The sequence below is a fragment of the Augochlora pura genome, chromosome 4 (genome assembly GCF_028453695.1).
Source record: "Augochlora pura isolate Apur16 chromosome 4, APUR_v2.2.1, whole genome shotgun sequence".
Taxonomy (NCBI): Eukaryota; Metazoa; Arthropoda; class Insecta; order Hymenoptera; family Halictidae; genus Augochlora; species Augochlora pura.
The window spans coordinates 7,064,903-7,090,090 of record NC_135775.1 but is presented as its reverse complement, the minus strand read 5'-3'; the positions used below and the strand labels follow the sequence as shown (position 1 = coordinate 7,090,090).

General features: G+C 46.7%; 1 protein-coding gene across 7 annotated transcripts in view; it reads right to left on the bottom strand.

Moving 5' to 3' along the window:
* Positions 1–25,188, bottom strand: part of Hth (Meis homeobox homothorax) — a 570,441-nt gene that overhangs the window by 504,733 nt on the left and 40,520 nt on the right. For all 7 annotated transcript variants that reach the window (XM_078179825.1, XM_078179826.1, XM_078179828.1 and 4 more), the window contains exon 4: positions 21,363–21,413. In XM_078179825.1, the coding sequence (XP_078035951.1) occupies positions 21,363–21,413 (51 nt within the window). The remainder of the gene's footprint in view (positions 1–21,362; positions 21,414–25,188) is intronic.

Genomic DNA, 25,188 nt, shown 5'->3' with positions numbered 1-25,188 from the left:
GAGGTTATGATACAAAAATTCTGTGAATTGTCAGGAGACAAAAATTTTGAACGACATTATAGTTGGATCTATCGGAAGCGGATAGCAGCCTCGGGCAAGGGACAGAGCGGAGAATGAAACGCGGACGAGTTCTCCGGCAAAACAAAGATGGCCGTCGAGCTATGGGCGAAGACAGTAGTTTCCTGGTGAACATTCCGGCCGAAACAGCGGAACAATATCTCCTCTATGCTCCCGCGTCTCTGTCTCGGATCGCGGCCGCGTATCTGCTCGTTGCAGCGCGTTCCAGTCGCGCTGGCCCTCTTTATCGCGCGCGTTCGCGCTCGATCTCTCGGCCAGCCGGAGGTTTTGCCGCGATCGCTCATCACGTGATATTAATTAGGCTTGCGAGCGAGGCAGCCGGTTCGCCCTCGCCGCGCCGAGGAAGAGAAAAACTGCGAAACGCGCGAAGAAACGGGGAGATGGTGTTATTTATAAGCGAACGGGCAGGGACGACGCAGTCGGAAGCGACGCCCGACGACGGAGCTCTCCCCACAACCGCAACGCGCTCGAAAAACCGCTCCGAGCCGCTCCGTCCCGATCGCGCCGTCCCTTTTCCGCTCCGCGCGAGCGCGAGCGCCAGCGCACCGTGAACCCGATCCACGCCGTGGCCGCGTATTCGATGCGTGCCGGAGATACGAGAGACGCGCGCGTACGCGCGTAAATGAGCGGCGTGTCGGGGGCCCGGCGATTCACGGGCACTGATTTCGCCCGCTTTTTGCCCGCCTTCCTGTCTCGCTTCTGTCTCGCTGGCTCTTCATTTGCTCGGCCAACACCCGCCGCCAGTTCCCCGCTTGGTAACCCCTTCGGGGAAGTTCGAACGCCGGCCGATCGAGACCGAGCGGATCGCCGAGGATTCTTTAACGCTCCGCGAATCCGCGACCGGGCCGCGCCTTCCAGCAGGCGCGGACTGGGAATGTTCGCTGAGATTGGCAGCCCCTGGGAATCTTGATGGGCGAGCTAGCACGGCATCAACGGGTTGCCAAGCGAGTCCACGCTCGAGAACTTCTCGCGGCGAGACGAACATTTTTATTCACGGGCGGAGGTGGTCTCTGATTAGAGATTACTGCGTGCGTATGGAACCGTGAAACGCTTGTCACTGTCGACAATGTACGATCAGATGGACGAGAGATAATAAGCATTTAATAGTAATTAGCCTCGCGACGACTTTTACTGTACGAAAATTATAATGACAGTATAATATGAAAGTACTGCTGTGGTCTGCTGTCATGAAATGAAAATTGAAAATGTTTGAAAGTAAATCCTAGGAAGAAGATGTTCCTAAACCCGCAAGTATCGCTATATGATACAGAAACTACTGGTATTACCTAATATTATATTATGTTCTTTGTACTCGCCGTATCAAGTCTCCGCGGTAACGCGGCACGATTGCGCATTCGTTTTTCGATTCGTCGATGCAGGCGACCGCCGACGAGGAGAATAAACAATAATAGCCGTTCGGTAAAGAGGAGAGCGTGTAGTGTTTCAGCGGGAAAACGTCGCAATCAGGCGATGAATCGCTTATGACCATCGCTAAGTTCCTCCCAGACAGAAAGTTGGCCTCCACCCAGCCGGTCGTTTCATAAGAAGACACGCTACCGACCAATCTTCGGGCATGAAATATGGTCGACGATAAAAAAAGATCCGCGAACAACAATGCAAGGTTAATAAACTCTCGGTCCTTTTATCCGCGGTTTTCGATGTCCCGATAAAACGCCGTTCCGTCCATTGTCTCAATTTTCATGCGGAACGCGACGCGTTTCTTCGGCGACCGCTCGGGAGAGAGCCGATCGCGGGGCGGCTTCTGCGCTCGCGCGCGCGCGCGCGCGATTCAATTAGCGGCGCTCGATGGCTCGTTTATCGGCAACAATTATTAAATCATCGGCGCTCCTTTCGCCGGTCGGTGCTCGCCGCGACAGGAGGCGGTTGCTGTAATTTATTTCGCTTCTTTCGCATTGTGCGCCAGTTATCCATATTTCTATTTAGTATCGCATCGGTTTCGCGCCGCGTCGCCGGGAGATTTACGACGTCGTAGATCCTCGCTCGGCTGGAAATTCCGTTGAATATCGAGGCACGAGCCGTCGATTTCTTCTCCATCGACTACAATTCACGCGATTCTTTATTTATCCCGGTTCTCGCCGGGATCAGCCTATTAGGCACGAAAGAAAGTGCCAAGTAGGGATAGGGGAGAGAGAGAACACTCGGGAGCGTGATGCGCCTCGAGGAGCGAACTCGTCCGTTATCGACGCGTTATTAGTCATTCGAGCTATCGTACGGCCAACGACGGTGCACAGTTTTCTCAGAAATGAGTAATGTGTCGGATTCCTCAATTGCGTTGAGCACTTTGTACACGAACAAGATAGCGGACACTTTTCAGTGTGCAGCAAGCTAAAGGAGATTGGGGAGCATCGAATCACTGGCGATTAAGGAGAATTCGAGATGTACTCTCTTTGGCAGCGATACGTAACAATTTCGTGCGATGTTATTAGTACGAAATTAGACAAGTGTTTATGCGACCATTGCCAAGATGTTATTTTGCCTTTTGACTCGCGTAACCGTGAAGGCTCGCTTAAAAATACAAATCTTCGAGCGCTGCATATTAAAAAAGGGTAGCACTGGATGTAATCAGAGGATAAAACAATATTTCGTCTCCAATAATCATTCAAACGAAACGTACAAGTGATCGAATATTATTTTATTCCGTAGCGTAAACCATCACACAACATATGGATCTCAATATTGTATTAATAAAATGATTCAAATTCGTAGCTTAAAAAATCAGATTGAACAGTCCCTGCTTGCAGCATATTGAACAATTACTTTTATCAATCTATAGCAATAACAATTTCTTTTCTATAATTTTTATTTTGTTTTCTCTCGCGTATTATCTTCTTCTGTACTAAACGGTTTTCTCATAAATATAAGAATAAAATGTAATGAACGAATAACATTTTTCATCCGACCGAAATCACCGCGCTACTTTTATTGTTCGAGGTGCGAATCATTGTATACAATACATTGTTGCGGTTTCTTCCTAACGAAGCCCCGATTCACTGTCCGGTCTCTTCCACCCTCTTCTGTCTCGCCGGTTCACGCGGGAACGAAACGAAACGCGGCTGGTCTCTCTGGCGCGCGCTTTGTCGGGCACGCTCGAAGATGACGAACCTCGTTGTCGCAGATTAACGAGCGTTGTCGCGATATGTAATTTACGGCCGTCTCGCGGGACGTGTTTTAATTAGATTGACGCGTCGCGCGGGTAATTTGTAGCGCGATACTGCCGGCGAGGTTGCGAGACGCTGCAAGATTTTCGGCGGGACGGTTTCGTTGCGCGGGTTAAATGCGGCCGTTTTGAAGGCTGATTAGGTATTAATCTAATTTACTGCCTGCGAATACCAATTAAAACGGCCGGCCGCGGCGTGTTTACGTGGAATGATATATTCCCGTTAATTGGGAATTCTGATTGAAGAGAACACGCCCGAGACTTACACCACCACCACCACCACCACCGCCGCCACGTAAACCGCCGAGTGTCGGACAGCGGCCGAAACCCCCTAATTACTTCGAGCCGAGTGTCTAGTTCTGATGGCTCGCGATCCGTCTCGTTCTCTTTAATTCGTACAAATTACTTGGCATCGAATAAGCACGCTGCCCGCCAGATGCTTTTTCGAGCGGTCACGTCCAAGACTAAAAACGATGCATTCTCCTTCTTCGCACGAACGTTCCCCAATAGTACCACCAAACGATCATCAACTGAGTTCTGACAAACCGCTCGACTCGACTTTACATGCTTTTTTTAAACGAGTCTGCGGTTTAACCCTCGTTCTCGCGTAACTGCGTCGATTATGCAGTACTTATTCGCCCTTAACCCTTCACTCTCGAGTGACGACTGTGTAGCGCCATTCGAAATAAACTGCATACGTGCCGACAGAACTTTTATACTACTAATTTCTGTTATATTTAAAACATCACTATAAAGCAATAATCTCCACGTCACGCGCTTAACATGAAATAAATCATGTCAAATTGAAATTCTGTATGCCAATAGTTCAAAGAATTAATAATATCCCCGATTGTTGTTACTTGTACATTTTCAATTATTTTCATTCCTGACTCTGTTAGCAGAAGATCCAAATTCTGCTATGATTTATAAGAAATTAATCACGTTCATATTCAGGAAATGACAGATAAAGAAATAGATAAGAATTAATAAAAGAATCTCACAAAGAATACCACCAACAAAGTGAATAACGTTTATATGTACTAGATTATGCATCAAATAATCATCGCGAGTCTGAGTCGTTGCTATGGTGCAAGGGGTTGAAGTGCATTGATCAAGTCAACATAGAAAATATTTGATTTGAATTTATCATCAGCGAAGAATTCCTAAATGCATGTAATTGTGCTACCTGTGCGAAACGCAGACATGAACGGTTCGTATCAGAAGCGAAATGCGACGTTATCAGGGTCCGGTTAGAAGCCGCCAAAAATCGGTCGCCGAACCGAATCGCGTGACGGTGGAGCAGTTCGCAGCGCCGGCTGCAACCTCCTCCGGTCCTCCTGGGTACGCGAGAGTGCACGAGCGGCGACTCTAATGAATGGTCGTTAATTGTATCAATTATTAACGAGGGACATCGCGCGGACGCCGCGACCACTCTTATCGATGTCCAGTGATTTACGAGCCGGAGAACCATCGCCTCTCTCTCTCTCTCTCTCTCTCTCTCTCTCTCTCTCTCTTCTCCGTCTCTCCTCCTCCTCTTCCTGTTGCTCCTTGGACGGCCTCCTTTCTCGTGCGAACGATTCCCGAGACTCCTCTCGCCGAATCGCGGCCGGCTCGACGTCCGACCGCTTCATTATCGGCGTTGCCTCGTGTCGAAAATACCGCGCGACGCCTCGCCACCGGCGTCGTCCTCGCCTCCGCGGTAATTAATTTCCAACCACCGATCCCCCGAACCACTGTCACGTTCGCGTGTGACTTATTCATTGGCCATTTGCTACGATCCAACTCTCGCACGTCCAACGATGTCCAGGTTCCACGGAAACCTCCTATTTTCTACGGAATTCGGGACGTTTGGAAAACCGTCGTGATTTTTGCGAGTTTATTCTTGGATTTCGAGATCATGGTTTTTGAATGAGATTCGGAGATGATTTTTAGAGAAGAAAATGGCGGATCGAGGACCACGGAGTACTAATGGCTTAAATTGGAAACAATTGGTGCCATTACGTACGTTTATTTCGAGTCTGCGGATTTTTTGATTGCTTTGTATTGTCCGAATAGAATCTGAGTGGTTCACAAGGGTTCCGATGACGTCAGAACTGTGCATCCTACTGCAGAAGTTTCACTCGTGTAAATAAACGATCCAGATATATGCTGTTCATTTCTGTTATCAGTGAAATCTTTGGTAATCTAGTTATATCAGGAAAATATATTCTTATTCGTTTTTAAATGTCTTTTTATGACTTGAAGGACAATGTAATATGTTTCATATGCACCAACCTAATATTTTAGGATTCTTTGTCCACAACGAGTTAAGAACGGTTCCCAGTACATTGGACAATAAGTTCGTTACAGTTGCCTATGGATGATCCGATATTAACACGAAACCCTACCGAAAGCCGTGCGCGCAAACAAATCGAAGTATGTATGCAGATGATTTCGGATTCGACGTCGGGATTGGAGCACCGTCGAGCCTCGCGGGAATGCCTGCCTCTGCGGTTGACATTTAATAAACAATTAAGAAACAGCTCGGACAGAAAGGCAAGCCCGGTGTCTAGAGGTAGTCGGCGGAATAGGTGGGGCCCGCGCGGCCAGGACAAATGGCCGTTTCGAGTGCGGGCGCCCACGATGGCAGTTTCCCCGTTGGTACGGAGGGACATCGCTTTCCTCTCTGTATACAGAAGAAAAAGGTTGAAGAACCTTGCGCGGCACACGGTAGCTGAGAGAGCGTTGTGCAAGCAAGGGACGGTTTATCTACGACCCTCTGGCACGTTCGCCGCGGCGAGACACTCGAGGCGACAATATTTAAATATTGTTAAGCCGCGCGATACCCTCGCGTCGACAAACACGAGGCGGCGGCGGCTCTCCTCTCCTCTCTCTCTCTCTCTCGCCGATTTCACGGGGCCGGTGTCGAATATCGATGCCACGAAACGCGTTTTCGTTTGACCGAGGACGTGTTCCGCGCTCGAGCACTCGCCACCGAATGGGAAACAACGACTCGACGTGTACGAAAACATACTGGGCAAACTTTGCTAAATAGAGGCGAACGAGTGAGGAGCATCCAGACGAGCATTGTCATTCCTTAGTCTTACGGATGGAGATATACGAGAATATAAGGCAGTTCTTTTAATTCAAAGCAAATTTAAGTTCTGGAATCGTGCGAATTAAATGTAAGAAAATTTACGCGGTCGGAATACAATTTTAAAATATAAATAAATTATTATAAGACAATTCTCATTGCAATATATTAGATAATTATGATTGTAACAAAAAGAAAGTCTTACTCAATATTAATATAACAGCTGTTGACACATTTTTGTAAAAGAGAATCCTCTATTCTTATTCAACCAAAATCAATTTAATTCGGTACAGTTAGAAAACATACGAAAAAATAGAAGGTGTCTTATATCTATGTCCGACACCGTGCGTTGGGTAAGAGTAAAGGGTGCTAAACGACGCAGGGAGGTACCGACAATGAAATGCCCGCGAAATTACATCCGTATCTCGCACTGCCTACTTTCGTTACAGTATAATTATGTTATCGAAGTCATTAGCCGCGATACGGCGGCATTAAAAGTTAATGGATCTATTAAGTGGCAAACTGAAGTATAAAAATTTCATCAGCTCTTGTCTAAACTTTCGTTCCGTAACGCATTTCCATTCCCCATGCATACATGCATTTCGCAGTCTGTTAACAGACTGCGGGCAACTATGCATTTATAGCCCATGAAAGTTTTCAGAGAACTGTAACCCGCTAGGCGGAATGAAATTTAACAGTGGTTTAAACTAGCGATGATTTACGGTGCTATTACCGGCCATACGAAATAAAAAAAAACATCGCGCCGGTCTTTGGGAATTGAACGAGAAGGAACGGTGTTGCGCGGAAATACACGCTTTTATAAAATTAGAGTGATGTTTAAAAATTGAGAAATCATTTTGGTTTCGCATTGTCTCGAAAAAATAGCAATTCTCCGATCTCCCATCCCAAGCACCTGAGGTTTACAGGTTTAACACGTTGAATGCCACGGGGGTCACCGGTGACCGGCGCTGAACTTGGCAGTGACGCCATAGGGGCCACCGGTGACCGGCGCGCTCAAATTGATGAAAATATATATAATTTAAACAAATGACAATACTTATAATTTTTTTATTATTATCATCGTTGATGTAGTGGTGTGAGGAAATGAATGCCTTATAAAAAATCTGAAAATAGTTTTATTTATACATGAAATATAGTTTTATTATGTGACATTATATGTATCGCATAATAGAAAATTCCTGTAAAATGGGCGTGACATTCAACGTGTTAAAAGAAACTTCAGAGGGTTTAATAAAACGACGTCGATATCTCGTTAAAATGCCGAGAACATGAAACACTTCGACCGAGAGTTACAAACGTCCCGCAAAAAATTTTAGTTTCCTGGCCGGTTCAAATTATTAGCTCTAACGAGATCATCGTTGGCTGAAGTCGGTTGAAAAGCACGAAAGAATTTCAGCGAACCGCGCCAGCTATGAAATCGTCGGGAGCATCTGGGTGCATCGAGGGTTAATAGTTCAATAAACTATCACTGGGTGGTGGAAACGGAGGAGAATCAGCGTTCAACGGAGGAGGACAACGTTCGCGAGCCATAAGATCTCCAGGAGGGTTCCGCTGCCGCATTCGCGCGCGTAACGAAGTATTAAGATGATAGTGCGGTCTGGCACGGGCCATCGAAACGGCGGACCGCCGTCTTAATAGCCGGAGATTTATAGTCCCGACGAGTCGACGCAACGTCACCGGCCGGAGAGAACCGAGAGAGAAAGAAAAAGAGAGAGAGAGAGCGGGAGAGAGAGAGAGAGAAAGAGAGAGCAAGAAAGATAGAGACACAGCCCTAGTCCGCCGTAACCTAACCCAACTGAGAGTAGAAAGAACGGCTGCGAGAGGTGTATGCATACGCGTGTATGCGTCTCTGTGCCGCCGCGTACGTGTGCGCAGAGGGACGAGAAACGCGGGGCAGAAACACGAGGAGGTCGACGGGGACGGGGAAAGGTCTTGCGCCACCGCAACGGTCCCAAACAGAAACGGACAGAAGAAAGCGGAGACGGGGAAAAAGGAGAAAATCGAGGAAAGGGAGGAAAGAAGTTATCGCGCCTACCCTGGGTGGTCCCGACGAGGGAGAACGAGAACCTGGACGGGAAAGAATTTTAATTTGGCGTACTTGAAGATCGGGGATGCTGGTTGCCCAATCCCGGTGTTTGCTTTAATCATTTTTCCTGTTAACGTAAATATTGGCTCGGCACAGATTTCCTTGTATTTACAACCTCCGCGGGTCCCCCGTGGGAGTCTGTAAATAATTATCCGGCGACTCCCGCAACATAATATCGGTCCAACACTTGCAACCCCTCGTTTATTTCTGGAGCTGGTAATTCGATCGCAATTGGACGAAATAGGATATAAATTGAATTTTCAAAAAGAACATGCGTCAAAGTTGTCAAGAATTGTCAAAAAGAACTTTGCCCTTTTCTGGTCTTAGAGGATGATTATAAATACACTGGACAGCAGAAAATTTTTAATCTCCGGAAAATTAAAATAAAAAGAAGATTTAAAATAACCGAAGTTTACTAAGTGATTTACATTTACAAAAATTTACAGTAATATTACTGTTATATTACAATTGAAAATAGGTGTCTAAAAAAGTCACAGTTAAACTACAATGAAATAAAGGCGCGTTCAAAAGACACAGAAATTCGTCATGCATTCGCGGCAGTAGAAAACTAGTGACTGCGAGTGGAATCAATCAGTAGTTGGCAAACAGTAAAAATCGAGCCAACACGAGCGATAATTGAATAGAAAGTCGAGAGATAATTTGAAGGTGTAATTGCGTATAAACGACTGGTTAACGCGTGTACGAGCGGCGCAGCAGGGTCGAAACAAAATTGAAAACCCACAGCGAAAGGCGGGGCGCAGTCATCTGTACAGGTAGAAATAATCGTCTGGCTACCGTTTTTTCGTCGATTTCGCAAATTTTCAATTTCCCATTCGTACAGATTAGAGCGACGAGATACGGGGCGTGCGCGCGCGCGCGCTCGCGCGGGCTGCCGGCGCGGCGTTTGCTCGTCCAGCCGGGCAATTACGTTAATCGGCGCTTGATTTACGATAACCGTGCCGGAATATGTGTAACGAGCCACGCGCGGTCGCCTGCTTGGTCCCGGGGAGCACCTGCGTTTTTCGAAATATTTTTGGCCGCATTAACGGGCTTAACGAGGGCCGGCGACAACCCCAAAAAGAAGAACCACGACCGACAAAACCACGGGGCCAACCTATCCCTCTTTGTTTTTCGTCGCGCTTTTTAGGAATGCAAGCGTGAATGCGGCACGACGACGTTGACGACCTCCCGGCATTCATTGGGTCGCTCGCGACCCCCAAAAAGCAACTTTATCTTACACGCTTTCTACTCTAATTTATCGTTGCACTATGTCATCGTCGTAATTAGTAGTTTAATGCAGTTTCTTTTTTATTTCCAGTTCGCCGGAAACGGAATATTTCTTTTAAAACTGCGTTTGAACGTTCTTCCTTTGATAAATGAAAAGAAAGAACTGTTAGCTAAGGATTAGTTGGGAAACGAACGAAATGATCACTAAATAATAAATTAATCTGAAGATGATGAAACTTTGGTCGGCTTCTACTCGAAACGACGAAAATACTATTCAAATGTTATTTTTTATTAACAGTTCAGGTTATTAAAATTTTCGTCATAAATGTTAGCCTAATTATTAGTTATTTCCTCGTTGAAAAGATAAAACTCCTGCTACACGATATATTCATCATGGTCACGACGATTCCTACGTTTCCAATAATTTCATAGAGGAAAAGGAAAATTTTTATTTACCATATATTTAAATTAATTTGAATTCGAACGCCAGCCGACCAGAATTTCTGAAAGGAAACGCGCAACATTTCCAGCTTGAAATCTTCATCGCGCGGTTGACGGCGTTGTTCCCGAAATGCGTGCAGGCAGCATGGAAAATGATCTGGCACCGCGATCTCAATCGAGTCGTGCAACGTCCAGCGTTTTTCTCACGTTTCTCTTTTTCCTCGCGCGATCGTGCCCGCGTTACGGAAAAACGGCGAAGCGAGCTCGCCAGGATTTGCATGCGTCTAAGGCCGAGGAGCGCATTTTTCACGGCGGCGGCGGCGCGCCGGCACACCGGGAATACATTTTTCAACGTCACCGGGATGAAGGTAAACAACGCGCGGAAAAATATGTCGGCGAGCAAATCGGCCCCGCGATCGCTTATCTGCCGTTATCAAGCGGCTGCGCTCATGCACGATCGACCGGAATTTAATCAACGCCCGGCAGCCACGCTCGCGTCGAAATTAGACGGGTCTCCGGGCTTGGAAAACGGCTCTGAACGAGGGAAGTCTCGGGCGCGGATCGGATCGGCTACGAAAATACTTGGAATAATTAAACGACTCGGCGGCGATGATTTTGTTATTAGCTCGACGCGCAAAGTGGCTTGTTTTCGTCGCGACGAAACGCTCGACGCGTTGCGTCTACCGCCAGGTGTTAATTAATCGACGGAGACTCAGTTTGTCGGCCAGTTTCCGTATGATATTGTTTGCGTCCGTCGGAAAATTAAATATTTAAACGAGCTGATTATACCATCGTTACGTCTGCGAGAGATCTGCTTTTTAAGAAACGAAGTATGCATCTCGTGCTGATGTTTATAAAACTAGGACTCAATTTTACGCCATTCTTTCACAGATTTCCTTTTCTGAAGACGGACAAAATTTCTTACAATTAGAAAATCTAGTACGATGAGCATGGAAATAAAATTAAATGTATTTAATACATATTTAACAAAATAATAATGTAATATTAATGTCATGTAAAAATTGAAAACTATCCATTTTAAGAGACAGCGATATTAGGAGAAAAATTTGTGATATAATTAGAATTATTGTGGATGAAGTCAACAAGTTATTATCCATTATTTTCTAATAAATGATTATAACTACAATGACGAAATTTTAAATAGAGAAAAGGCGAGAATGGCGTGCCTAACAACCAGTCGGATGCATCTTTAGAAAATCGTTGAACATGGAAGAGAAATTGCGTCGAATGTTCGGTCGGTTCCTGTGGAAGGTACGAGACACGTCGCGCTAACATTAGCCAGGCAGATTCCCGAAGGAGGAGGAAAACAAAGATCCACGAATCCGGGTCCAAGTGTCTTGGCAAGATGGACGGTGGCATCTTGCGTCACAAAGTTGCGAGAAGCCCCGTTCCTCGTCGCCAAGAAGACCGGTATAATGGACCACCAGCGTGGAAGCGTTCGCCAGGCCCTCGGTTACGTTATACTTTACACATGCTTCTCCCACCTCGTCGCCCGGGACGCTTCTTTTTCTTCCGACTATGTTCGAAGAGTCCCCACGACGGCCGCCTCCTACGATCCCGCGGACAGCTTTTTATTTCTAATTCGCGGGGACCCGGGGGCCCCGGGCGAACATGGACGCGCCGACGTTCGCGTGGGCGTCGAGATTTTTGGCGGAGGTGGTGGCCGGAGCAGCGTCGAAAGTCGAATATCCGACGGCGGTCTCGAGCAATTAGCCGGAAACTGGCAAGCGTTTAGATCGTATTATCCGGAGCGCCGTGTCCAGAAAATCGGACGGACGTCTTCTATTACCTTGGGAGATCGTTATCTCTAATAGCGGCGCGTTCGATGGCGCCCAATTTACCGGAGTCGTAACTAAACCGTGGACGACTTTGTAAATTTACGGTCGCGGATGCTAATTCATAAAAAAAATAAGGCTAGACGGAATTTTAGTGGCTATACCGCGGCTTTTATCGCGCTCGTTTCGTACATGAAACGGTAAACTACATAAAAATCTTTGTTTTACTGCATTTTGCCAGATAGGAGACGCGAGTCCGTAAACTTTCACTGAATGGGAAACCGACCGAGACGCGATTCCACCACCGAGCGAAACCGTAAAGAACGGGGCACAAAAGTAATTGCCAATTGCGAGCGATAATCGAGAATGCGCAATTAATCGGGCGGCGGATCGATCCGCGAAGAAAGCCTCCACCCCCTCCCTCTCTGGAATGTATTAAACATTCCGTGAATTATACTTCGAACCGATGATGGCTTCCGGCCGGGATCTTTTATGCATACGCCCGTTACCGTCGGATCTATCAATTAGTCACGGTCTCTATCGATTTCATACTTATTAATCGAGACCTCGTTCGCGACGTAGATCAAAGTTGCATGCGGAATTTCCGGATTTTCCGGAAAGTCGGTGGAAAATTCATGCGATCTGCGTGTAAATTCATACTGTATTCGCGTAGAAGTTATTTTACCGTGTAGACCTACGGGCTGGCTATCATAAAAATATTATAAACTCGAAATCGTTGATTCAATGGAACAAGGACTGACACGGCAAAGCTTTATCTTGGTCATTATTGTTTTATGTTCATATAGTTCCTAGTCAAATTTGACAAGGGCGAGTGACACAGTAAATGACGCGTTTAATCGAACAAATTTTATCAAATTTTACATAACGATGTAATAAATTTTTCATGCCACCAAATCCAGTGAATTTCACCTTCATGTTGCAATGAAGCGCAAGTTACTTATTTGCTTCTTTCACTTCACTGTGGTCACTCCACTTTTTTCCTCAGGTGCACAACCTCTTGGTCTGCGCTAGAGGGGTAAATAGGGCAATCAGTGTCACAGATCTTATCAGGCAATCTTGATTTGCGTCGTATCTGGTTTCGTCGTCGCGCAACCGGTTGGGTAAATCTTGAACAGAGGGCAACAATATCTCGAGAGGTCCGTGGCGACGAATTAACGGATGTTTAGAAACAAAGAGTGCCGGAAACTTGGTTGACGACCTAATAATCGGCGCGCGGTCGCGGCGGGCCGGGCAGCGGCAAGAAAAGGAGAAAGGGTTTCGGGCGGGAGGAGGGCAGGAAACACTAGAAGCCTCTTTTTCACCGGCGAGTAAAGCTATACCCTCTCGTTTTGTTTCGTATCTGCTCCATTTCCATGAATAAACTCCGTGTCCCGGCGAGCGACGGCCGGTGGAGAGTGCGCGTTGCAACCTTGCGTCGAACAGCCGAGGGTCCAATAAAACCCACAAAACGCATCCTGCTCTCGGAGAGCCGGTGTACCCGGGAGAGGAGGCCCCGGTAGTAACGGTACCCTGGAAGCCAAGGATACCCGAAGAAGAGAGCCGCGCGCGCGCGCGCGCGAGTGAGCGCAGGATATCTCTCTGCGAACGAAACCTTTTCTCTCCGGCTGTCCTTCTCTCCCGGCCCCCGGCCGCTCCGCACCCACCCCCCCCCCCTTTCGGCCCCCAGCCAACCCCCTTTTTGCATCGCGTGTTCTACTCGTTGCACGCGTGTCGCCTCTCGTACACGTTCGGCGCACGATTAGCGCGACCGTGTTCGCGCGCGGTTCCCAGGGCCTGGACTCCTTCACGGCGAATTATCCGGCCGATTATTGCAATTTTGTTGCAAACCCTCGGACTCCGTTCCTCGAAAACCAGGCACGGGATTATTATACACTCGGCGATACTTGTTCGCGGCGATTTCCGTGACGGGTCTCTGCCTCGCTCGCTCGCCCGCCCGCCCGCCCGCCTCTCTCGTGGTCCGCGCGCAGGGCCCGAGCCGATCGCTCCGGCAATCGAGATGCCGCGCCGGGGCTACCCGTGATCCACGTGATTGCGCGTTCTAACGAGGGCGTAAAACCCCGTAACGAGCTTCGTGACAGAGCGGCGACGGTTGCGAGCGCGGCTTGCGCGAATTCTGGGTAAACTCTGCCCCGGGTTCACGTGCGGAAAATTGAACGCGGCGAAGAGTGAATCGGAATGAATACCGTGGAACCGTTTCACGGGAGCAAGCACCTGTGTGTGTGTGTGTTCGTACGTCGACGGTCATCGGGTTCTACGGTTCCCGGAAGATCGCGGATGACTGCTTCGATTTGAGTAGGGTGACGGCGAATAGTTTTGCAGAGGAGCTGGAGAAGAATCGGCCGAAGCGTTTGGAAAGCTCGGCGGCGGACTGACGTCTTTCTTCTGAGCTACTACTTGTAGTAGAGCGGTATGATCGGTCGAAAAATGCAATCTATCGTCGCTTCTTAAAGAAAATTATCTACTATCTTAACCCACGAGTTGTCCATAATTAAAAATATCGCCGCAAATGAATGTTCTCCAAGATCTAGGAATTTTCTAAAAATTATCACTCTATTCTTTGTAACTAGATTTCCAGCAGATTTCATGCATTTATGAAAAAATTAGATGGTTACAGTTTAAAATGGAAGAAACATTAGCATAATTTTAAAATGCCAATATCTCGCTTTTAATCTATTAAAGTCATTCAAGTAAAATCGAACTAGCTACTTAGTTCCTACTTACTGCAATTAATTTTCTAAAAATGCTCACTCTATGCTTTGTAACCAGATTTATAGCCGTTTTTATGCCTTTGTGACAAAATCGGATGATTGTAATTTAAAATGGAAGAAAGATTAAAAGAGTTTATAAATGTCAATTATCTTGATTTTAATCCATTAAAGTCATTCGAGTAAGGTTGAACTTACCATTTAGTTTCTATTTCTTGCACTTAATGCAGGTAATTTTCATTTTGTACAAAAATCTGCAGTCTTTTTACAAGTGATCCAGCAGCTTATGAATGAATGATTCTAAGCAAGTAGCTAAATAAATTGAAAATACCGTGGAAAGGAGTTCGGTTGGCCGTATAGTGTAATTCAATATTATATAATTTCGGGGATGCTCGTGTCAGTGCCGAGACGAATCACGGCGGGAAGAGGTTTCTTTTCGGTTTCGAGGGGATCCGCATGACACGAACGCCGGCAGCCGAGTGCGCCCTCCTGGTAATAATTATTCTCGAAACGCAAGAGCGGCAATTAGCATCTCATTGGTTCATTTCTCGCTTATGCTAATGCGAATATTATGAAAGCGTGTGTTATAATCCCCGCGTGTGCTGGGGAGGCCCTTGAACGGGCCCCCGGTAGGCTCTCGCGTGGTTCCACCGACGTGTACCAGCGGTAAAAGTCGACCGTTCGACCATCTTTCCTTCCCTCGTTTCGTTTACGACGTCCCCGAAAAAAACCGGAGAGTCGTCGTTTCGTCCGCCTACGACGCGCTCGACGATCCTTGTGGCGGAAATCGGTAAAAGACTGCGACGAAATTCAGATCGAAACACTCTGTAACCAATTTATTTAGAATCCACCATCTTCGTGGATCAATCAATCGGCATTTATTCGCATTCGTCTTTGTCAGGGGGGACGCCGTGCGAAATAGGCTTAAGCAGGTGTGAATGAGGCTCAGTGCAACGAGCGTCTCTGACGAATGAGCGAGCGATTGGTAGTATGAATTCGATCATTGTTGCTGAGATACACTGATAATGAAATAGATCATAGAAATGGTAGTAAATTATGTACAATTAAATTATATGCCAGATAGTTACAATAATTAAATGGTAATAAGTTTCGTTTAAGGAACTGGTTTGTTTATTGCGCTTCTGTGACAGTCTCAACTCGTTAAGTGATTTGCGAAGTTGAAGCATCGGTGCTAAAACTGTCCATCATTACTTTCTGTTATAAAATGATCTGCCAAATAACGTAGTATTTTTATTCTATGAAAAATGAAGCGATAGAAAAAGTCACTTAAAACATCAAGTTTGAATGATCACTGTAACATAGTTTCGTTTGTTCGATATCAAACGACGAAAACAGGAAATGAACTATTCGATATTTTCGAACTTTTGGTGCAGCTGTTGATAAGGACGCCGCATTGAATAAAAATCGAGTTGGCCACAGTATGTCAGATCCTTATCTCAAGCTCTCGAACTCCAAGCGAAGAGAGAGAGAGAGAGAATTTAAAGTTCGGAAACCAATCGGATGCAACCACTGGTGAAATTTGAGGACCGACAGAAAATTTGCTCGGAACGCGTCCGGGATCGCGGACAAAATGGCGCGCATCCGTTCGAAATGGGAGTTCGAGAAGCACCGATGCAGCCCGCCGCGGAAAGAAAGGGCCGAAAAAGGTCCCCTAGAAAACAGGACATTATCGTTCCATCGGAGCGTCCCAGATAAGATCCGCGCGCCAACGGAAAACACGGATTCCACCGAAGAATGGAGCGCTTTCTCCGCGCTGAAAAGACTTCGCCCTCGGCGGACGAGGATTCTTCTCGCTTTTAACCCCGGGGAAACCCTTGACCTTCGATGGATCGAGAGAAAGAGAGAGAGAGGGAGAGAGAGAAGGAGAGCCGCTTGCTACACGATTTTACCTCGTCCGCCATTGTACGCGCCGCTTTCGGCCTGGAACAACGCCGACCCCGTTCTGCTTCTTCTTGCCGAAGGTTAAAGGCACGGGAGAACGCTGTTCACGGTGGCTGCTCGCAGGATGAAACCATTACTTCTCAAAGAATTCTACTTCACGTCTTAATCGAAGAACGAGACGCGAATGCTTAATGAAAGCGAGAGCCGTGGTAGACAATCGAGACACCGCGAGCCTCGCATTCCGACATGCCTAAAACTCAACTGATCCGCGGTTTTTCTGCAACTTGTTTCTTCCACGTTTAATATCCAAAGGATATAAACAGTGCCAGCTGTTTATGAAAAAGATTCTATTGCGATCTTAACCCTTTGGCCACGGCAGATGTCGATACATACCGTAGCATGGGATAGTTCCACCGCAATCTGTACCATTAATGAAGTTGCGTGTATTTTTCGGATTTACATTGACATTGACGAAACATTGAACCGTATCACGTATGTTCGTTAATAATAATTTTTGATATAATGTGTCCTAGGGTCAAAAATTGGCTTAATTCGCAGGTATGATTCGGGAACTGCGAATATCTGTGCAGAATTTATATTTAGAATAATTGTTTTAAGGAAAATAATACAGTAATATATATACGAACACAATAAAATATAATGTAATCCCACGAAAGTACTCGAGCGTTAAGATTGCTACTGGAAAATCAAATGTCCTAGTTGTCTATGGATTAAACTGCTGGCATCGTTTCGTAATTTCTTTAGTATATCCCTGGAAACCGAATGATCGACATTCAAAAGGGAATAGCGGATAATTTATCGACGGAACCAGCGACCACAATGAATAGCAGAGTGGCAGAAAATTCGTACGGAATAACGAAGCCAATCGATTCGACGACCGATTATAAGCCAGGAATCACACGATTCTCAGCGACAATGAGAGGAGGTTGCGTTTAGCGCGCAACAGTTTCCATTCGAAGGAGAGTCCCCCTTTTTCGCAAAATTTCACCGTCCCCTTGGTCCCCGAAATTGCAGCTGCTCCGAATTCCACGACGGCTCTCGCCGTTTCGCTCGCTGGACCGTGACATCTTCTAGCCCCTGGAAACCCTCCACCTATGCAATATCCTCGAGCCATCGGGGCCCCGTCATATCCTTCGAAGACTTCCGGAACGCCTGGCAATCTCGGCTTTCCCATTCCGCGAAATTATCGGCAAAAAAGCTCGGGTTCGATCGACGGCCGTTCGAGATAGGAACTGCGCGGCGGCCGCCGCCGCCGTGCTACCGGAGAAGAAACGCGCCGAGAACGGAGAGAGTGAAAGAGCTGTACGGGCAAAGGACGCGAGGGGGGAGACAGGGACGTGGGACGAAGGGAGAAAGAATCGAGGGAGAAGGGCTGGCCCGAGCAAAAACCGCAAGCGTTACGTGCCTCTTCTTTACGATAGAAGCTCATTGCTCGTAGATTGCGATTTGCCACGGACGTAATGAAGCCACGCCAGCTTCTGGCGGCGCGGCACCGGCTCGGCTCGGCTCGGCTCGCCGCGGCGAACCCGGCTCTCCTGCGGTCCCGTGATTGCGATTTTTGATTCGAGAAACCTCTCCCCGCCGTGCCGGCATAGCAACCTCGGGTGTTCGTAAATTTTCCAGCTTAGGATTAGATTCCGCGCCGTTGCTTTTTCTCAACCGATCCTCGCCGGCGGTGGTCTCGCGCCGCGATCGAGCCCCAAGGAGCTTGCAACGCGGTTTCGGAAAGTTCCTGGGAGAAGCTGACCCGTTGCTCGGTAATTGCTCGATCGTTGTCGGAGGCTCGTATTTATGCAGGCGCAATCACGAGGATACGTTTATTAAAAAGCAGCCGCTCCCCGCCGATGCGAGGCGCTTTGAATTACCGCGCACTCTTAGCAACAGGTGCAACGATAGTAGCTATAAACGGGATCAATGATGGCGGTCATAACTCATTTAGCGAGTGGTCGTTTAGTTTCGGTAATCGGCTAGCAAGATTCGATAGAAGACAAATTCGGCCTTCCGCGCGGAGAAAGACATTCCGTGCGACTCGAAATAAGAATTACGCTTGTTAATACATTCCAGACGGTCTGCTCGAAGCATGCCTGACGCCTATGCACGAGCTGATGCCGATCTTACGCGCGTAACCATTAAACATAATAAACTGAAACTATGAAATAATAAAACGCCAATTAGTGGATAATTTGGGCGTTGAAAATCGTGCTCATCCTTTCGTGAAACTCTCGGCAGACTTTTTTAACGAGCCTCTCCGATACGAGACTTTCCCATTTTGACTTTCAATTTAATCGTCCGAGAGGCTGCTACACGTTCCAGAAAACATTCTCGTCTCGGTCTTCGCGCGAAGTTTCACGAAGCACGCCGGCGCTGCGTAGCCTGCCGCGTTTCTCTTTCGAATTCAGATGGCGGATGAACGCGCGTCGCGTACGCCGGACATCGATATCGTATTTAATGTTGCGGATGCATAATAGTCTGCGCAACCTGCCGCATAGCAACCGCGCAATGCTCCTCCTGCATCCCTGACGCGGCGCGTTCTCGTGTTTTCCGGTTTTTCGTTTCCCGGTATTTTCGTTCTGTTTTTTTTTTTTTTTTGTTTTATTTCGACGGGTCCCTTTTTTTCATTCGTTGTTTCAACAGATCGAGACCGACCGACAGTTGTGACAAGAGAGAAAGAGAGAGAGAGAGAGAGAGAGAGAGAGAGAGAGTGGGAGGGAACGCGCGCTAGATGCGAGAGTCTGGGTACACCTTTCCGTGGACGTTTGCGCGCGGACCGATGCCGTCATGACAGCTCAGATAACGGGCGTGACATTTTGAAAAATTGAGGGCAACGATGCGAACAACGTCAACGAAATGCATCCCCGTGGTTCGTTTTCCTTCTCCCTTCGCGCTGCCGTTCCCGCCCGACCCGCCGACCGACGAAAAACGAAACGCTCGTACACCGGTTCACCATTAACACACCCGGATACATCCAATTTTGAATTATAGTCGACGTCGAAAACTCTCCCGGCTCCTCCTCGTCGAAAATAAGATCGCCTGTCGTCGGACCGACTGTATATACCGGAGATCGTAATTTCGAACGCGCATTTGCGTAACTAATATATCTCGATAACTCCAATTAACTAAATCAAATAACCCAGCTGAACATATTTGTATTACCGATGAATACGTTTATAATTAACGAAAACGGTAATAATACTTATTAATCTATAAATAATTGATTCTAAAGAATAATTATGAAAAATAAACAGAAATGTATGTATTATTTGAAATATTCTATGTATTCATTTTTAATCAAACAAAAGCAAAAATTAGTGCACCAAAACATAGATTTCAAAACATGATCTTTTAATAATCGATTATTTAATATAAATATCTTGACATGAAAAAAATATAACTGATTGAAACTGAATTTATAATTTTGTTTTTTGGATGCACGTTAAACTGATAGGTATTTCTACAATATATTTTGTTACCTGTACTCCTCGATTAGAAGAATACATCTTGATTATATCCCTTCGTTTTTCAATGAACCGAAGAATAAACCCAGAATCAGAGATTCCATAGAGTTCGAAAGTAATTTACCGATAAAGTTTCGTTGCCGTACGTTCCCACATTGTGCGACGGTCGGTGCAAGCCCGATAATTATTTCGACTAGATAAGGAGCGGTAATGGAGCAAAGGTCCGCTTCCGACAAGAACAAAAGCTTCTCGGGGAAGAGTCGGTAATGGTGGATCGACATTGAGCGCCAGTATCGACGGGCTCTTGTCCTTGCCCGACAGGGAATACACACCCGAGTTATTTAAAAAGGCCCGCTATCCGTTATCTCGATCGGAGACCGCGGAGAGTAGCTTGAAGTATTTCTTCCTCCGGCGTCTCGAAGGCCTAGCCATTCGAACGGCCGCCTGAAGGAAACAAAGCTGAGCGGTTACCCAGCGTTTCTTTCGTCTAATGACCGGGATGTCGTTTTGCATGGCTCCACGGCGTTGAAATCGCCGGGTCAGTCACAGAGACTGAGCTCGCGATGAGAATCATTAGCCGGGGATCGATACGCAACCAACCTCCGCGTTCGTTGGTTCTCGTTGAAAAGATAGCGGCGCAGATACCGGAGCTAATGGTAGCCGCGTCGGAACAACAGGCTTGGCATACGGACGAACACCCGCTGAAACAATTTCGCGATCGCGACTCAATTCGAAACGATCGCAAGCCCCTTCGACGCAGAGATGGCGATATCCCCGCGAGCTTTTCTCGCGGCAAACGAGCCATCGAATGAGAAGCATGCGAGAGAGAAAGAACGGTATATTATACGAACGAATCTGCATTACAAAAACATTTGCTCCGCGTCCGTGTATCTACGTTCCGTTCATCTGGATCTCGGAGCGCAATCGCGGAAACAATGTTTCGCGTCCATGGAAGCGTCGGCCGGTCTGATTTTCCGGCGCGTATTCCCGCAATTTCCGCCGACAATTAAACGCTTCCCGTCTCGGGCCGGCGATCCGAGACAGCTTTTCTATCGTCATTCTTGAAAACGAACGCGCACGCCTCGAGCTGCCGCGCAAAAGCGCGCGCCGGGTGGCCGAACGTATCCTGGCGCGCGCGATCCTCAGATAAAATTGAATGATTAGGCGCAAACGAGGCGAGCCCGCGTTTCGCGGCCGAGCGAATAGGAAGGAGGAGGAGCCCCGGCAAAGAGAGGAAAGGGACAAATAAAAAAATCATCGCCGGTAGGTAAACCGACGAAGGAACGATGGAGAGGGGGGGAGCGCGGCAGAGTACAATGGGGTTCGCGACAGCAAGGGGCAAATAAGGAAATACTCACCAGCGAGTCCACCTCCGGATCCGCGATGTAATATGGTTTCTCTTGTCTGATCTGTAACAGACGAGCACACGGTTAAAAGCTTTGATAATTAGACTCGGTAATTGCGGTATTAAAACTATAGAAACGATCGTATCTCGGATGCCTGCGTACACGCGCGCGCACATACACACACCGACGCCGAGTACGCGTGCACAGGCCCCGACCGCCTTGCACTCTATATATTCCTCGATCTCTGTTGCACCGCTCGAAATCCTCTCTCCCCGTTTCCGTCGTTTCATTTCTACCCCGCAGTCGACGAGGGCCGCCTGTGCTCACGGTTCGCCGTTCCAGCCAGTCTTTCTCTAAGCGATTTCCTTCGCGTGCTTCCTCTTAATTGGACCCCCACTGTTCAATTCGTCGGTATAGAAACGGAAACGCGTCGGCGAACGCGATGGAATTCTCTCCCTCTTTGTCTCCTTCTTCTCTCAACCCCCCACCCCTCTCTCTCTCTCTCTCTCTCTGGTTTTCTTTCTTTTAGCCGCGAGCAGACGATGAACAGCAACGAAAGCGCAACGGAGAGAAAAATAGAGAGAGAGAGAGAGATCGGAAAGAAACTAACCGCGGGATTCTCAAGCATTTTCATGGCGCCGCGCAGTGCCGATCAAAATGGAAACAAAAGGGAGACGGTGCGCATCCCCGCCCGACTGGTTGCCTCGCTCTTAATTGGACCCGCGAGTTCTTACTGGAAACGCGAGCTATTCGCATCGACGCGCCAACGGGGAGCCGGGCGAACGACGAACGTCGATGAGGCTGACGGATACGGGAATCCTCCCGAGTTGGTGTCCGCGTGATTTTCGAAGTCGTTGAAGCGTAGTCGATAATTCAGTCAAGATCAATTTGCACGGAAAAGCCGGTCCCCGTCGACCGTGGGTTATTGAATGAATCCGTTGGAACTCGTCGCGGCGACCTAATGCGAGAATCACGTGAGATTCGACAGCTGAAAAGCGACGACCTTGCGCGGAACCAGTGAACGACAGTCCAAGGAATCGGCTGCGAAGCTCTTTTTCAGCGGTCGTAAACGCGATTGTAATTTTCCCCGGCGCAGAATCCGCCGGTCGCTCTATGGAGTTTGTCTTCAGACTGTTCTTGAACTTCGGGTGAATAAATTCATTATTCGTTGGGAGGTTTTTGTATCGATTCCGTAGATTATGCTTCTATGACGGGTCAATTTGCATGAATTAGCATTAATCGAGTCGCCGATGCATTAAGAGTTAGGCGGAGCGTGTGTTAGTGTCACTTAGTCCTTGTCTATCAAGCGCTGGCATCTAATTGAAGATTAATGCCGATACGAACAGCTTTATAAATACTGAATAATCCTGTTCCGCGGGAACCAGTTTCTCCGAAAAACAAATCGAAACGATCGCTCTCGGTTATCTCGGCACGCCGGTGATCCCCGACGTGGTTAGAACCCCTACGAATTAATTTTCACGTAGGCAGCTATATTTTAACCGTTGCACGGAATTACTTTGCCGATAAGTGTACAAAATTGGGCAAGAAATCAATCGACGACTAACGATTCGATTGCTACCGTTAATCGTTGATCGCGGTCAACGATTACATGCCTTTCAATCATTAATCGTAGTCAGTGATTGAAATATTACCGTTAACAACGATTGACAATTACTCTCAGACAAGTAATCAGTTGTAAAAAAATTAATGAGAATGATTTATAATTATTTCCATCAATAATTAGTTTATTTCCATCAGTAAATTAAGAAAACAACAGCTGTCTTAATAATTAATCAGAAGGAAATATAACGTACCATGTTATGTCACCCAAATGTTCTATTAATTATCTAGGTAGTTTTCTTTATTTTTAATTTTATGAGCATTTATAAAACGGCACTTTTTATCATTTTTAGTGCCTCTTGTTTCATGGTGTGACAAGAGAATTTACCCTTTGCACTCGAAGCTATCACAGTTCTAAATCATTTCATTCGATTTGCAGCACTTTGTTCGTATAAAAATCAGCCTATCGACTCATATAAACTAAATATGACAATGTCAAAATTATTACAGAATGTGATATAGAAATTTTCAGCGGCGTTTCGAAGTAGCCACTCGCGTACAAAGAGTTAATAAACATCCGACCGTTTCCGGGCGATCCAAAAAAACAGATCTCGTTGCTTCGAAGTCCAGCGTCGCCAATAACAGATAGAAGAACCGTTCTGGTCTCAATTCCTCCGGTGACGGCTAGAATATTCAAGGGAGCCGCGCCGGCAAAAAGCAATCCCACCCCAAAGAACGAGTCAAAAGCAAAAATCGAATTACGATCTTCGATGGTAAGGGGGCTGCTGCTGCTGCTGCTGCTTCTGCTGTTGGACCCCGAAGAGACTCGGCGCACGAAACAGAGCCGCGATTTCTGAGAACGGGACCCGGCGCGTATTCATGAGTCTGAATTCTGAATGGGAGTTCCTCTCGCTCGCATCGGGTGTATAGGTAATGAAGGCGTCTCTCGTACGCCGCACAAAAATACTGTCAACTCTTCGTAGGGGGGAACTAGTTCTTGCAGGGTCCTGTCACCGTGCTTTTTCGCCGATCCCTGAGCGTGCAGGTAGCCACGTCGATTACAAATTGTAAGCAGACCCGTCTCCGCGTTTTGCTCTCCACCCAAACCATCGTAGTATCGTTTCCATTCGCGTCAGGATCTTTCTGTCGCTCCCTGCGATTCCGAGGTTACGTTAACCCGCCAGAAAACATTAAAGAGCTGCGGAGCAGTGTCTAAAGTTCAAGAAGTGCAGAGTTCCATGTAGAAGATCGTTAGACCGCGTGTGTAAAATAAAAATTGGAAATTACGTCAGAAAGATAAAAAGGGTAAAATAGTATTCGGACACTTTTTAAAGTGACGTAACCTTTTTAAAACTGGACTAAATTACTTGAATTTTTCAGTCATGTTAAAGGTACTAGTTTACCGTGCAATTATTAAAATATTTATTTTCTTGGTATTGCTATTACTTAGAAACTTTTGTATTTGTTGTGAGACTATACGAAAATTTTTAAAATTGTTTTTTCGGATCTCGGTGACTTATACGCATTCTGAACATTTTATCGAAGTATGATGACGTTGTTCCCAATGAATTTCAGTAAAATGTTCAGCATAAGTTGCCACGATGTGTAAAACACAATTTTTATATTTTCGTCTTAAGCTCGGATAAAAAAGGTTTAAAGAACGTAATTTCTTTTATTTCTTTTATTAATAACAGTAACTAAATTTGAAAAAAGTATTTCAGTAATTCTACAGCAAGCTACACTTTTTTATCCGATTTGGAATAATCTTAATAAGTCGATAATACTGTAACAGTATTTCATTTTAGTATGTCGCGAGTATCGCCCATTACAGCGCTCAAGCGTAGCGAAAAAAAAGTTACTCCTTAATTCACCAGTGTAATCGCCAGTGTCCGTAATAAAATATGAATAAATTAACGACTAGCTGCAACGACAGAGCTTTTTTGCATTTCATCTTATAAATTCTTCCACGGAATTTCGTTCCAACCAGTCTCGCGACTCCCGGCTACAAAAACTTCCTCTGCATCCCGAAGTTTCGATGATTCAGAGAGCTGATTCAAAAGGTCAGCTATTCCAGTGGAACGCGACAGCCTTTCGGGGAAACCGAATTCTCTCGCGTCATTCGTTCCGAACGTGATATCGAGCGATCGAACTGTCCAGTTTAAAGTTTCTCAGCCGGTCGAACTAAATCCCACTTCCGTCGCGGAGTAACCCGGGGCCGCGATCTCGGTAAAAAAAGAAAATGGGCTCTCTGTCGACACCCGGCCACTAATTTTTCCGG